Source organism: Bison bison, unplaced genomic scaffold (assembly GCF_000754665.1).
Source record: "Bison bison bison isolate TAMUID 2011002044 unplaced genomic scaffold, Bison_UMD1.0 scf7180017864472, whole genome shotgun sequence".
Classification (NCBI taxonomy): Eukaryota; Metazoa; Chordata; class Mammalia; order Artiodactyla; family Bovidae; genus Bison; species Bison bison.
In genome coordinates this window covers 1,171,747-1,186,334 of record NW_011495033.1, presented here as the reverse complement: position 1 = coordinate 1,186,334, position 14,588 = coordinate 1,171,747, and the positions used below count along the sequence as shown (strand labels likewise).

General features: G+C 52.6%; 3 protein-coding genes across 4 annotated transcripts in view; 2 read left to right on the top strand and 1 right to left on the bottom strand.

Moving 5' to 3' along the window:
* SERPINF2 (serpin peptidase inhibitor, clade F (alpha-2 antiplasmin, pigment epithelium derived factor), member 2) overlaps positions 1-5,811 on the top strand; it is a 7,884-nt gene extending 2,073 nt beyond the window's left edge. For both annotated transcript variants that reach the window (XM_010861333.1, XM_010861332.1), the window contains exons 5-10: positions 16-217; positions 816-959; positions 1,116-1,319; positions 2,110-2,252; positions 3,870-4,074; positions 4,699-5,811. In XM_010861333.1, coding sequence (XP_010859635.1) covers positions 16-217; positions 816-959; positions 1,116-1,319; positions 2,110-2,252; positions 3,870-4,074; positions 4,699-5,111 — 1,311 coding nt within the window. In that variant the 3' untranslated portion in view covers positions 5,112-5,811. The remainder of the gene's footprint in view (positions 1-15; positions 218-815; positions 960-1,115; positions 1,320-2,109; positions 2,253-3,869; positions 4,075-4,698) is intronic.
* Positions 5,812-11,132: 5,321 nt separating this feature from the next.
* The window catches only part of SMYD4 (SET and MYND domain containing 4), a 54,200-nt gene continuing 50,744 nt past the window's right edge, over positions 11,133-14,588 (bottom strand). Inside the window, exon 11 of the mRNA XM_010861331.1 lies at positions 11,133-11,418. Within this exon, the coding sequence (XP_010859633.1) occupies positions 11,388-11,418 (31 nt within the window). The 3' untranslated portion in view covers positions 11,133-11,387. The remainder of the gene's footprint in view (positions 11,419-14,588) is intronic.
* The window catches only part of SERPINF1 (serpin peptidase inhibitor, clade F (alpha-2 antiplasmin, pigment epithelium derived factor), member 1), a 12,134-nt gene continuing 10,704 nt past the window's right edge, over positions 13,159-14,588 (top strand). Inside the window, exon 1 of the mRNA XM_010861328.1 lies at positions 13,159-13,422. The gene's annotated coding sequence lies outside the window, so the exon portion shown is untranslated. The remainder of the gene's footprint in view (positions 13,423-14,588) is intronic.

Genomic DNA, 14,588 nt, shown 5'->3' with positions numbered 1-14,588 from the left:
AATCTGTCCCTGTAGGAGCCAGGTGGCCAGATTGCCCCGAAGAAGGCCCCAGAAGACTGCAAGTTGTCCCCAACCCCTGAGCAGACACGCAGGCTGGCCCGGGCCATGATGACCTTCACCACAGACCTCTTCTCCCTGGTGGCCCAAAGCTCCACCAGGCCCAACCTCATCCTGTCACCTCTGAGTGTGGCCCTGGCACTGTCTCACCTGGCACTAGGTACTGGGGCAGCAGACCAGGAGACCAGGTGCAGACCAGGAGAGCTAGGAGGCCAGAAGGAACTCGCCTCCTTCCCCAGAGCTTACTATCAGGCGCTTCCTCCATCAGGGTCCCTTGAAAGTTTGTTAAAAACACAGACTCGTATCTCCATGAATCAGAGTCTCAGGGATTGGGCCCAGGATGGGCCTCTGGTGATTTTTATGCACGAGTCTGGCAGTTCCAGTGTCTCTTTTGGACTGGAGGGTCTCATGGTGGGACAGAGTCCAGAGAGGGAAGGCGACGGAATGAGGTCACCCAGACTAGCAGCAGTGGAGATGGAAGTAAAACTTGGGTGTCCTGACCCTCAGGAGGTGGGAGGAGACAGTGTGGTCTCGTGGGCATGCTCACTGTAGATGTTCAAGGGGGACAGGAGGACTTCCCTGGTGGTCCAGCACTTAAGACTCTGCGCTTCCATGGCAGGGGACATGGGTTTGATCCCTGGTCTGGGAACTAAGATCCTGCAATGCTGCAAGGCACAGCTCCGCCCCCCCACCCAAAAAGGGTTAGGAAAAGACGAGGGGGTGGGAATGCCCACTGCTGCTGTGTCCTCCCTGCTCAGGTGCTCAGAACCAAACGCTGCAAAGGCTGAAAGAGGTGCTGCATGCAGACTCAGGGCCCTGCCTGCCCCACCTGCTCAGCCGCCTCTGCCAGGACCTGGGGCCTGGGGCTTTCCGGTTGGCTGCCAGAATGTATCTGCAGAAAGGTAGGTGTGGGTGGGGGCAGACACTGCCTAGGTAGCTAGGTAGTGCTCTGGGGTGGACAGGGTGAGGAAGATGGACGTGGGCTCAGGCAGTTTGTTGGAACGCTGGTGGCTCTGGAGCCCAAGTCCTGGCAACAGCCTGTGCTCCCTTCTGTGTAGGATTTCCCATCAAAGAGGACTTCCTGGAACAATCAGAACAGCTCTTTGGTGCAAAGCCCATGAGCCTGACGGGAATGAAGGGGGAGGACCTGGCGAACATTAACCGATGGGTGAAGGAGGCCACGGAAGGGAAGATCGAGGATTTCCTCTCAGATCTGCCAGATGACACAGTGTTGCTTCTCCTCAATGCCATCCACTTCCAGGGTGAGCTCCTCCCCTTCTCGGTCCCCACCTGCAGCCCCTACCCCTGCCCTGCAAGCATGCTTTGTTCTGAGGGTCCCTCCTTCTCCCCAGGGCTAGGCTGGGAGGCGGTGGAGATGGTGGGAGATAGGTCGCAGTGTTGCTGGGAGGAGGCCCAGGAACTGGATGGGGCTTTCGTGGAGAGTTCCCCTGGAGGAGCACATGGCAAGCCACTCCAGTATTCTTGCCTGGAGAATCCCAAGGACAGAGGAGCCTGGTGGGCTACAGTCCATGAAGTCGCAGAGAGTCGGACATGACTGAGCGACTAAGCACAGCACAGCCCTGGGAGTAGTGGTAATAGTAGTAGCGTTAGTCACGTCCAACTCTGTGACAGCGTGGATTGTAGCCCGCCAGGCTCCTCTGTCCATGGGTTTCTCCAGGCAAGAATAGTGTCTTCAGAGCATCGTCCCAATCTGGGAACTGAACCCGGGTCTCCTGCATTGCAGTCAGATTCGTTACCGTCTGAACTATAGGGAAGTCCTCCCTAGGAGGAAGTGAAGTCTAAAAAAACCTGGGGTAATGGGGGGATTTCCTGGGAGCAGAGCAGGGTAGGGGGAATGAAAGCCCAGATTTTGCAATCGCTCCAGAGAAGACACCTCAGATCACCTGGGTATCACCTGGCACGCCACTGCCTGGGGCCTTACCCTCCACCTTTTGTCCCTTTAATGGGTTCTGGGTGGGACGGGGAAGAGGCTAGTGGTGTAGACCCTACCTTGGTCCCAGTCTAAATGGCCCTGCCCTCTGTTGGATGCAGGCTTCTGGAGGAGCAAGTTCGACCCGAACCTCACACAGAGAGGTGCTTTCCACCTGGACGAGCAGTTCACTGTGCCGGTGGACATGATGCAAGCCCTCACGTATCCGCTGCACTGGTTCCTGCTGGAGCAGCCTGAGATCCAGGTTACCCCTGACTGCTCAGGCTGGGCCTGGGTGCTGGGAGGTGGGAAAGGAACTGTGCAGCTGTGGACCACCATACGGCTCAACAGTGCACCCCCCCTCCCTTGCAGTCTTGTCACTGGGGCAGGTGGCTCTGAAAAGTCTCGCGGGGCCCTCACCCAGGGGGACTGAGACTCGAGTCTCTTTGAGGTTCATTCCTTGGGCGTTACTTGTGTGCAGACTCTGTCCCAGGCACTGCGGTTCAGTGGAGAACAAGGAAAACCAAATCCAGGGAAGACGCACAGTGCCTGAGCAAACGTAGATCAACAGGATAATTTCAAAGAGTGGGGGGAGGTATTTTAGCTAGAGTGGTCAGAGAGCCTTCTTTGAGGAAGAGACATTGTTGAGGCCCCTTTGGCTAAGGGGATTCATTTCAAGGACCTGTGGGTTGTGGGGCAGCACAAGCTCTCAGCAACCCGAAGCCTTTGAGATGCGACATGAGCTCTCGCATGCTCTTTAGAAAGGAGGGTCTGATTGGGATGGCTTGGTCAGCTTCCTGATGGAGCGTTCTGATTAGAGAGAGGGCTATGCCGTGTATCTCAGGTGCAGTCTCCCGTGCTTCTAGCCTAAACATGGTCCCCTTGGCCTGAGCGAGCACTGGTCCCTGGGCCAGTCAACTGAGGTGGCAGTGTTGGTTAATTTCACAAGGCCGTGACTGAGAGGGGCTGTGGGCAAGGCGGGTCCCCTGGAACAGTGTCCCAGCCTCTCTCCAGTTCACCCTGACACGTGGACCATCTGATTCACCTCCCCACCAGGCTGTGTCCTGCCCACACTTCCTTCACCCTTTAATTTTTTAAATTTTTTGTCTGTGCTACTTGGCATGTGGAATCTCAGTTCCTCAACCTGGCATTGAACCTTTGTACTGGAAGCATGAAGTTTTAACCACTGGACCACTAGGGAAGTCCCTTCCTTCATCCTTTAGTCTCCATCCTTTGCCCTCCTTGGCCCTCCTCTTCCTCGCACCCTCTGCAGGCTGGCCCAGGCAGCCAGATACTGGCACTCCCCCTCCCACCGCAGGGGTCCTGCCCCCTGGGTGCTCTGCCTGGAGGCCGAGGGGTCACATCCACTAGGGCCCGTGGAGCCCAGTGCTTTTCACCCTTCTTGGACTGCAGAAACACCCATTCACATGAAATCTTACCCCAAATCACAGTATAAATAGGCAGCCAGGCAAGTCACTGTTGGAGGAGAAGGGAGTAGAGAGGGTACCCGCCTCCAGCAGGGAAACCTGGTCCATTGTACACAGGGAGGAAGCGAGAGGTGTTCACCGGGAGTTCCTCATCCCGAGTCACGGGCTGGCTGGCAGCAGAGGAAGAGAGAGAAAACCACCATTTATTGAGTGAGCACCGCCTATGTGCAAACACTCTGCTAGAAGCTTTAACAGTGTATCTCTTTCCATTACATGTCAGCTGGCAGTGTGGGCAGGTAGTGTCACTCTGCCCATGAGGAAGTGGAGGCTCAGGGAGGCCCCCTCCCCTGACACACCTGTGAAGGATGGGCTGTCTCATAAGGGATGCTGGCCCAGCTCCCACCTGGGCCTGGGCGCTTTCTGGCCCTCATGGTGTCTCCTTCCCCTGTCTGTAGGTGGCTCATTTCCCCTTTAAGAACAACATGAGCTTCGTGGTCCTGATGCCCACCCGCTTTGAGTGGAACGCGTCCCAGGTGCTAGCCAACCTGACCTGGGACATCTTGCACCAGCCCTCGCTGTCGGAGAGGCCCACCAAGGTCCAGCTGCCTAAGCTGCATCTCAAATACCAACTGGACCTGGTGGCCACCCTCAGCCAGCTGGGTAAGGAAGCTGGGCATGGGACAGCCCCCCCACTCAGGCTAGGTGGGGTGGGTGAGGAGGAAGTTTCCAGCTGGCAGGTCAGAGTCAGAGCTAGCCTTGTGTCCTGGACTTTTCTGGGGCTTGGGGAGGTGAAAACCTTTGGATCCTCTCTCCTGGGGAGGGGTGCGTGGCCCGGCCATTGAGGGCCTGCTCTGCCCAAGACTGAGCACTGTAAAGAATCCTGAATGGAAAACCAGAGTAGCACATGAGCCTCCCTGGCTCCCCTGCAAGAGGCACGGGAAGCCCACCATGTACAAGGAGCTCAGTCTTATGGGGTGGACAGGTGAGGAATCAAGTACTTAGAATTCAGCATAAGTGCTAAGATAGAAGGCTTCTCTCCAGTTCACCTGGGAGAACACTGAAAAGGCACCAGGCACCTATCTGGACTTTGGGGCAGGCAATCAGGGAAGGCTTCCTGGAGGAAGGGGCCTTTAAGCTGATACATGAAGGTTAAACAGGAGTTAACCAGCCCTCTGTGAGTTCAAGGTGTTCCCTGACCAGGATGCCAGACACCCTTCCAGGCAGGTCCAGGCAGCCTGTGGGGCAGAAGGCAGCTCTGACCAGCCATCTGCTGCCCTGGGGCAGGCCTGCAGGAGTTATTCCAGGCCCCGGACCTACGTGGGATCTCCGATGAGAGGCTGGTGGTCTCCAGCGTGCAGCATCAGTCGGCACTAGAGCTCAGCGAGGCCGGCGTGCAGGCGGCCGCGGCAACCAGCACGGCTATGTCCCGCATGTCCCTATCCTCCTTCATCGTGAACCGCCCCTTCCTCTTCTTCATCCTTGAGGACAGCACGAGCCTGCCCCTCTTCGTGGGCAGTGTGAGGAACCCCAACCCGGGCGCGCAGCCGGAGCGCAAGGAGCAGCAGGACTCCCCCGACGGCAAGGACTCCTTCCAGGATCACAAAGGCCTCCCCCGCGGAGACAAGCCCTTCGACCCAGACTTGAAACTTGGACCGCCCTCGGAAGAGGATTACCCTCAGCCTAGCAGCCCCAAGTGAGGGGCTGTGGCCTCCAGCATCCCGAGTCTCTGCTTGGACCAACATCTCAACTCGTGTGACTCTTTCCAAAAACAGCTTTGTGGGATTGGGGCTGGGGGCCTGGGGAGGGCAGTCTGGGAGAGGGGAGGAAGGGAGCCGTTCTCTTGTCTCCTCTTGGGTAGTTTGGGGTGGGGTGGCGCTGGGAGGAGGGCAGGCATCAGGGAACCATGGGCCTCGGTCCCACATCGCTTCTTCCAACGGGGCCCAGAGGGTGTCCTGGTTTGGGGCTCAGACAGAGGGGTAGCGGTGGGTCATTTTGTTGGGAAGGTAGGTAGTTTATTCCCTAGGGCAGCTGTGTGCCTCCACACTTGTTTACCAGAGAGGGAGGGACAGGGAGGAGGGGACACCCTGGCCGAGGAGAGGGGGCGGCTGTCTTGAGGTTGCACAACACGGGTGGAGGTTGAGCTCCCTGCACCACTGCCTCCTGAGCTGCCCAGGGCCCACCAGCCTCCCGCTCACTGTCACCTCAGTCTCCCCGCTGGTCCTTGGAGGTACCAACACTGCCAAGACTCCTCTTCTTCCTTCTCCCCTCTGCCCCCTCTGCGCCGTGTCTCAGTGGCTGAGAGGGTGGGGAAGGGGGGGCATTAGCTGCCAAAGGCTCTTTTGTAAAGTTTTTGTAGTGATTTTTACGCCACCTGAATAAAGAATGAATGGGCCTGTCTGCTTTGATGTCATTGTTTGGGCTATGGGTGTGAGCACAGGGTGCTGGGGGAATGCGGGAATGAGGCTACCGAGCAGACGCGAGGAGAACCACTCTGGGCTCCGGGAAGCAGCCCTCTCCGTGCCACGTCTGGCCTCTGGCCACTCGCCAGCCCTTGTCCAGCGCGCAGGCCCTCTGACCTTGCCAGCCTGGCTCTGCTCTCAGCCTGGTCCTCTCTCCGGGCCTCAGGCAGCCGGCAACAAAGGTGGCCCAGAATAGCGCCAGCCTCCTGGTCTGGGAGAAGAACTGGCAATTAGGGAGCTTGAGGAATTTCTAATTACACGCTGGCCCCCTCTGTCAGGAGCTGGCGCCTGCCAGCCTGGGAAGGGAGGGGAGCAGGCGGCTGAGAGCGCGGGCTCCAGCTGGAGACTGTCAGTGCCTGAGGATTTGGGGGAAGCAACTGGGGGCACTTGGGCACAGGGCTGGGGGCTGAATGGCTGTCCACGTGGGTGCGCTCTTGTCTGTGAGTGCAGGGTGTCTGCGTGGCAGCAGCCACTTGCAGCCCTGTGGTGCAGTGGTTAAGAGCAAGTCCTTAGGACAGGCTCTGGCTTCTAACAAACCAGAAGGGTGGGGAGATGAGAAATAAGTCAATAAGTGACATACATGGTGTGTCAGAGGGGGATGAGTGCTCTGCTGAGAAGTAAAGCAGGGAAGGCCTCCCTGAGGAGGTGACTTTGGAGCAGAGATTAGAAGGAGATGAGGGCAGGCACTAGGGGAACATCCTGAAGAAGAGCATCCCAGGCAGAGGAGTGGGAGCTGCCCAAAAGGTTTAGGATGAGCAGGAGATCCGTGGGGCTGGAGGAGAGAGAGAATTGTAAAGAGATCATCGGAAAGTTACTGGAACAAATTGCCCAGCCTGCCAGCTTAATTTTCCCACTCCTGAGTTTTCTTCAGTTCTCTCCTGTCTATTCGGGCTCTAGCCAAAATTTGGCTCTAGTCATCACACCCAGGGCTGCCTTGACTACATCTTCTGCCCTGTAAATACTTGTCAGGTGCCTCTGCTGGGCCCAGCAGCACCCCACGCTCTGGGGCTGCAGTGATCAAAAAGCCGACAAGATCCTCCCCGACAGAATCTAAACCTGGTGGGTGATTGGTCCGGTCCGGCAGTCCCCCACCTCCAGGATCTAATGACTGATGATCTGAGGTGGAGCTGATGTAATAATAATAAAGTGGACAAGAAATGCAGTGTGCTTCAATCATCCCCAAATCACCCCCTACCCCGCTGGGTCCGTGGAAAAACTATCTTTCACAAAACCGCTACCAGGTACCAAAAAGGTTAGGGATGCTGGTCTAGACAATAAACAAGTTAACATTTTGGATTGAAGTATAGGGCTTCCCAGGTGGCTCAGTGGGTGAAGACTCCATCTGCAATGCTGGAGACACAGGAGTCGCTGGTTTGATCCCTGGGTCAGGAAGATCCCCTGGAGGAGGGCACGACAACCTGCTCCAGTACTCTTGCCTGGAGAATGCCATGGACAGAGGAGCCAGGCAGGCTACAGTTTATAGGGTCACAAAGAATCAGACGTGACTTAGCAACTGAGCATGCACGCATGCATAGTATGCTGAAGCGTAATGAGCTGGACATGACACAGCGATGGAACAATAAAAGCGTAATGAATTTGTTTCACAAACCGAGCGCCCCGTGCCACCAGTACCTAGGTCAAGAAACAGTACTCATTCTCCTGACTCCTGGTAATGGACCAGTTTCTCCTGGTTTTGAACTTGAAATAAAAGAAGCACACAATCCGTGCTCCCTTGTGCCTGGCTCTTTTCGGTCAACCTCCTGTTTGTGAGATTCATCAGCGCCATGTGGATGGCAATTATTCACTCCCTGTGGAAGACTTTAATTGAGGGGCGCCATGGTCTGAAGTAAGCTCTGGAAGGTTCATTTGGCTGTTGTGTGAACAGACGTTGAGGGACAAACGCAGGAGGAGGGAGGCTGGTTAGCAGGCAAGAGTCGAGTTGTAGGTGGCTTGGCCCAGGGTGCTGGCTGTGGAAATGCAGGGAAGTGATCAGACTTCAGGTATATTGTGCAGGTAGATGTTACAGAATTTGTGCATAGATTGTATTGGAGATAAGGGAAAGGAGAGACTCGCAGATGTAGGGTTCATCATTCAAATCTCCGGATTTTTGTCTTGAGAAGATGAGTTTTACTGAGATGGGAATCTGAGTGAGGGGCAGACTTTAGGATTGACTGGAGATGTCCATTTTGAACATGACTGAAATGCTACATTGATACAGAGCAACCTATGTCCCATTGTGCCTCGGGCAGTTTGAGTTATGCCTGTGGTTCCAGTTTAATTCACAGCACCTATTTTTGATCTTAGAAGTGTTTGGATGATGAATTATAAGCTCCTCTCACTTGCTGGGCATCCATGTGGTTATGTCAAAGTCGAGGCTGCAAGTGTGTATTTGGGAACATACAGATGCTTTGAAAGTCATGGAACTGGCTGATGTCACCTAAGAGGAGATGGAGAGAGAAGAAAGGGGGATCCCAGAATCAAGCCAGCAAGGAAGATGGAAAAGATGGGGCTTGTGAGATGGAGAAAAATGGGAGGATGTAGGGAGTCAGGGTTTCAAGAAGGAGGAAGAGTTGGCTGCCTGCTGCCAAGGGCAGAGATGTCTGCTCCTTTGACAGCAGTTTCAAAGGAGAGCTAGGCACAGAAGCAGGTTGGAGGTTGAGGAGGGAAAGCACGAAGACGGTGCCGATGCCACGGTAACTAGCTCTGTCCTGTGTGGGTGGGAGGAAGGATGGAGAAACGGACAGTAGCTCTAAGGGAGGCGGCAATAAAGGCAGTGCCTTCCAACAGGGGAGTAACAGGCTATTTTACGGCTGTGGGATGGTGTTTCAGAGAGGGGTACGTTGATTGTGCAAGAGCGGGGTGGCCCATACAGTGCTGCTGTGACATTCTTGCCACGTCCTTGTGCACATATGCAATCTTTTGGGCTCAAACACTTAGAAGTAGAATAAATGAGTTGTGGGTTTGCATTTTCTTGCACTGCCAGGGCTGCCTCATACAGTCATTATGATTATTTTTCCGAAATTTTGGCTGCACTTGGTCTTTGTTGTGGCGTGTGGGATCAGTTGCCCTGCAGCATATGGGATCTTAATTCCCCGACCAGGGACTGAACCTGTGTCCTCTGCATTGAATTCTTTTTTTTAAATTTATTTGGCTGTGCCAGGTTTTAGTTGGGGCACACAGGGTCTTTTAGTTGTGGCACACAACTCAGTTGTGACATGTGGGATCTGGTTCCCTGACCAGGGATTGAAACCGGGGTCACTAAGCATGGAGTCTTAGCCCCTGGACAGTCAGGGAACTCCCACGCTAGATATGGTTATGCACAACTTTGCCGTTTGTTGCCAGATTGTTCTTCAGAGGGGTTATATCAATTTATGTTCTCATAAGGAGGGCCCATGGAGAAGGCAATGGCACCCCACTCCAGTACTCTTGCCTGGAAAATCCCATGGATTGAGAAGCCTGGTAGGCTGCAGTCCACGGAGTTGCTAGGAGTCGGACACGACTGAGCGACTTCACTTTCACTTTTCACTTTCATGCATTGGAGAAGGAAATGGCAACCACTCCAGTGTTCTTGCCTGGAGAACCCCAGGGACGGGGGAGCCTAGTGGGCTGCCATCCCTGGGGTCGCACAGAGTCAGACACGACTGAAGCGACTTAGCAGCAGCAGCAGCAGCAGCAAGGAGGGCCCAAGAGATCCTAGCTGTCTGCATGCTCACTAGTACTTGGTATTCTCAGAAGTTCCAGTTTAGCCCATCTGAAGAGTGTGAAGTACACTCATCAAAGTATGGTTTTAATTTGCATTCCCTTGATTAGCTGGTGAAAAAAACATCTATTCATAAGTTTATTGGACACTCAGGAGTCTTCATCTGTGAATTACCTGGGCCTGTTTTTCTGTTGAATTGTTTTTATTTTTTTATTGATTTGTAATTATTGCTGTGTTACAGTTAGTAATCTTTTTTGTCAGTTATCTGTGTTACAAACATTTTCTCTTAGTGTGAGGCTTGTCTTTTCATTTTGTTTTATGGTACCTGTTCACGAGAACAAGTTTCTAATTTAGTGCCAAATTTATCAGTCTTTCACAATTTGTGCTTCTTTTGGTGTCTTGTCTGAAAAAGCATTCCTATTCAGAGATCACAAAAAAATCCATCTATACATTTTTCGAAAATGTTTACATTTTTTTCCTGTTGTGTATATCTGTTTGTACTTGCTTTTTTTTTTTTTTAACGGGAGAGAAGGAACGAGTGGCTTTATTCCTTTGCCAGGCAAAGGGGAAACGCAGTAGGCTAGTGCCTCAAGAACTGTGGCCCCTAAATTTGTTTTTTAAGCCATTAAAATTATCTTTGAAAGGATTCATACAAAAGAGATTATTATTACCTGTCTCCAGGGAGTATGGACTCAGGTGACTGGAGATCAGAGTGAAAAGAGAACATTCTCTTTAGATAGTTTTGAGTTTTGAACATATGAACAAAATACCTATTCAAAAATAAGTTGAATAATTTAAATAAAAATTCATTAAAAAGGTGCTGCAAAAACAGAAATTGTTTTTCAGAAACACTTAAATCTCTAATGTACCTACAGTTAATTTTTGTGTATGTTGTGAAACAGGGATCCAACTTCAGCTCGTCCGCAAAGATAGTCATGCCTTCCCATGTTTCTTATTACTCTTTTATTTGGGGCTTCCCTGGTGTTCAGATGGTAAAGAATCTGCCTGCAACGCGGGAGACCTGGATTACATCTCTGAGTGGGAAAGATCCCTGGGAGGAGGGCATGGCAACCCACTCCAGTATTCTTGCCTGGAGAGTCCCATGGACAGAAGAGCCTGGTGGGCTACAGTCCATGGGGGTCACAAAGAGTCAGACACGACTGAGCACATTCTTTTACTTGACTTTGCCAGGTCTTAGTTGAGCCACATAGGACCTTCCATCTTCATTGTGGCATGCGGGATCTTTTTTTTAGTTGTGGCATACAAACTCTTAATTGCAGCATTTGGGGTCTAGTTCCCTGACCAGGGATCAAACCCAGGCCCCTGCCTTGGGATCGTGGAAATTTGACTACCAGGAAAGTCCCCTTCCCATGTTCCTATGATTAGCTTATTTGTATTCATCATGCAAAACTCAGATTCATATATTCCAACTTTGCTGCCATGATAACCTATAGAGCAATGACATCCATCAATGAAAATCACATATGCAGTTTAAGATTTCTAGAAGTTACATTAAAAAAGAAATAGGAGAAATTAATTTTAACAGTATATTTATTTAATCCAATATATTAATCAGGGTCAAAGTTATTGCTATTATTCACATTATTTTTCATACTAAATATTCAACATCTAGTGTGTATTTTACATTTACAGGTGATCACAGGAGCTCTGTGGCCACCGTGGTGAGTGGTTATCATACTGGATGGCATGGCTGTAGACAGCTATCACAGAACGTGCCACTATATTGGAAGGATCTGGGCTCATATCAGCCTCTGTTTTTAGCCAGCGAGCTTCTGAAGGACGGGCACCAAATCTTAATCGTCTATGCACTCCTTCTCCGTGTACCTAGAGAGTGATTTGAATAGAGGTCCTCAGGTTTTGGTTGGAAGGATTGAACTCTGACTGCTTTTTCCCTTTGTAAAAAATCGGGCTATACTTGCTTTACAAGGTTGCACAATAAAGTGAATTAGCTATATGTATACATTTATCCCCTCTCTCTCGGCCTTCCCTGCCCCTGACCCCACATCCTACCCACCTGGCTCATCACAGAGCACCAAGCTGAGCTCTCGTTGTTATACAGTAGGTTCCCACCAGCTGTCTGCTTTACACATGGTAGTGTGTAGATGGCGCTTCCCTTGTGGCTCAGTCAGTAAAGAATCCGCCCGCAATGTGAAAGACCTGGGTTTGATCCCTGGATTGGGAAGATCCCCTGGAGGAGGGCATGCAGCCCACTCTAGTATTCTTGCCTGGAGAATCCCCATGGACAAAGGAGCCTGGGGGGCTACAGTCCACGGGGTCACAAAGAGCCGGACACAACTGAGTGACTAAGCACAGTGTGTTTACGTCAATCCCAATCTCCCAATTCATCCTAGTACCCCCCACCCCTTGTCCACATGGCCATTTTCTGTGTCTGTGTCTCTATTCCTGCCCTGCAAATAGGTTCATCTGTACCATTTTCCTAGATTCTATATATGTGCGTTAATGTACAATGCTTGTTTTTCTCTTTCTGACTTCACTTTGTATGACAGACACCTGGTTTATCCATATCTCTAGAAATAACCCAATTTTGTTCCTTTTTATGGCTAATATTCCACGGTATATATGTACCACATCTTCTTTATCCATTCATCTGTCGATGGAGAACGCTGACTGTTGACACACTTTTCTTTACATAAATCTCAACCTGGTTCCCTGGGGAGTTCTACCCAGGGGCCCTAGATCTGCTCCCTGGAACCTCACATGAAGTGTGTGTGTGTGTGTGTGTTAGTCTCTCAGTTGTGTCCAACTCTTTGCAACCCATGGACTGTCGCCCAACAGGCTCCTCTGTCCACGGGATTCTCCAGGCAAGAATACTGGAGTGGGTAGCCATTCCCTTCTCCAGGGGATCTTCCCAACCCAGGGATTGAACCTGGGTCTCCTGAATTGGCAGGCGGATCTTTTACTGTTTGAGCCACCAGTGAGGGTCCCCTAAATTTTCTCTTCTGAATATCCCAGAGTGCTTTCCCTTCCTTCTCTGACCCCGCCTTCTCTGAACAACCACTGGGCTTGTGTCAGGGCTCACACGTGCCTGGAAAAGGTTTTGGTACGTTCTCTATAATCATTTCTCATGTCAGTATTTTAGTCTCACAATCACACTGCAAGTTTCTTAATGCCCTGAGGTGAGCACAGCCTCGGAGCACTGTTCCCAGGTGAAATCTACGGTGCCCAGGTGGGTGCCAGGTACTCACACTCGGCCTTCTCTCAGGACTAATGTTTACAGTACATTTCATTTCTTCTGCTCAGATATTTTCCCCACTGCCTTGTCTGATCTTCAGAAATCAGAGCATTTCAGTGCTGAAAAAGCACACAGACATCCCAGTCCCATTCAGTCATTTTTCAGTCAAGGGTAGGGAGGAGCCATGAATGATGTCTTGCCCCAAATCTCAGTACCAGAACCAAGGACCAGCAAAAACCCGAGTCCCAGTTCTCGACCAGTGTTTCCTCTATTTTGGCTTCCTCCTGAGCCTCCTCCTGCCAGACTCTTCCTCAGCCCTGCTCCCACCCAGGCTGACGAGGCTGCCCTCCGGGGATGGGGGGCACTGTCAGGGCTCCAAAGAAAGGTTTGGTGCTGCAGTCTGATGCGTGAACTGGGGGTGTGTGGCAGAAGGCCAGCAGTGGGTTAAAGTTAACACCAAACAATGATGCAATCACAGACTCCAAATTGAGTGCAGATCGCTTTAAGAAAGGAGTAGCTGTAATCTGAAGCCTGCTGGACGCTGGCTTGGGAGGCAGCAGAAAAGGCTCTGGTGCTCACAGGAGCCCCTCAGTGTGCAGACCCAGGCTGGGCGCAGAGCGGCGGTGCACCCACAGGTAAAGCAGCTCCCTGTCTAGTCCGCTAGTGTATCAGGGGAAGTTGGGAGGCTCCCCTGGGCTGGGGTGACCAGGGTGAGGCAGGTATAACTCCAGGAAGCAGAAAAGAGGGGTGCCAGGGAGAAGAGGCAGGAAGACCATAGTTCCTCCAGCTTGGGGACCAGGGTGAATAGGTGAGGGACGGCAGAGGGAGTTGGAGGTCAGAAGGTCAGAACCCAATTATCCCTAAACCACTAGGAGAAGCTGGAGAAACTGCACCACTGGAAGAAGCCGGGAAAACTCTTGAATGGAATGGGTTGGAAAGCAGTGGAGGAGGGCAGTGGAGGGGAAGAAGCGAGAACGTGGCTAGCTGCTGGGTCAGGTCTGAGCAGCAGTTTGGGGTGGGGTGCTCTGCAACCCTCGGGGAAAGAGGCTGTTGGGTGCTGTGCCTCCACTGGGGAGCCCATTGGGCAACCTGGCCATGGCTTAGGCTTAGCTCCCTGTTGCCTTTTCAACATCACTGGCACTGATTTTAAAGGTAACTTCTCAACACTGCCCAGCAGCTGGCCTGAGGGGAGCCCTCCTGGGGTGGGTGGTGTGCTGGGATGGAGGGCAGCGGGGTCCTTCTCTCCAGGGCCCACCATTTTTCTTTGGCCAAGTCAGCTGCCACTACAAGCTGGGAGATCAATGGGGTCTTGGCCTCTTGCAAACAATGACCACTATTGAGTTCAGCCTAGGGTATGGGATTTGGGGGCTTAGCTGCCAGAGCTGGAGAGGTTGGCCGCCCACACCCTCCGTGCTCCCTGGGGCCAGCCACATCGAGGGGCGGGTCTGGGCCAGAGAAGAACTTCAGGCTTCCCAGAAACCCCATCATTGTCTGGCCCATTCCAGTTCACCAGTTCAACCCCCAGGCTGGGGGTGGGAGGGGAAGCGGGCCAGGGAATTCTGTTCCCAAGACTGATCCTTCTGGGGTGCGGGGAGCCGAAACCCCTGGGTGCTCTGCCTCCACGCGTTCAGGTTCCAAGACTTCAGAAAAAAAGTTTCCTGGGGACTTGGTGGGGTCACCATGGTGGGGTGGGGCCGGGCAGTGCCCTTCCCTGCACTGCCCGTGAGGTCCACCGCCATGTGGCTTAAAGGCCGCGTGGTTCTGGGAGGAGGAGGAGTGATGGTGTTTGTCTCACCACTGG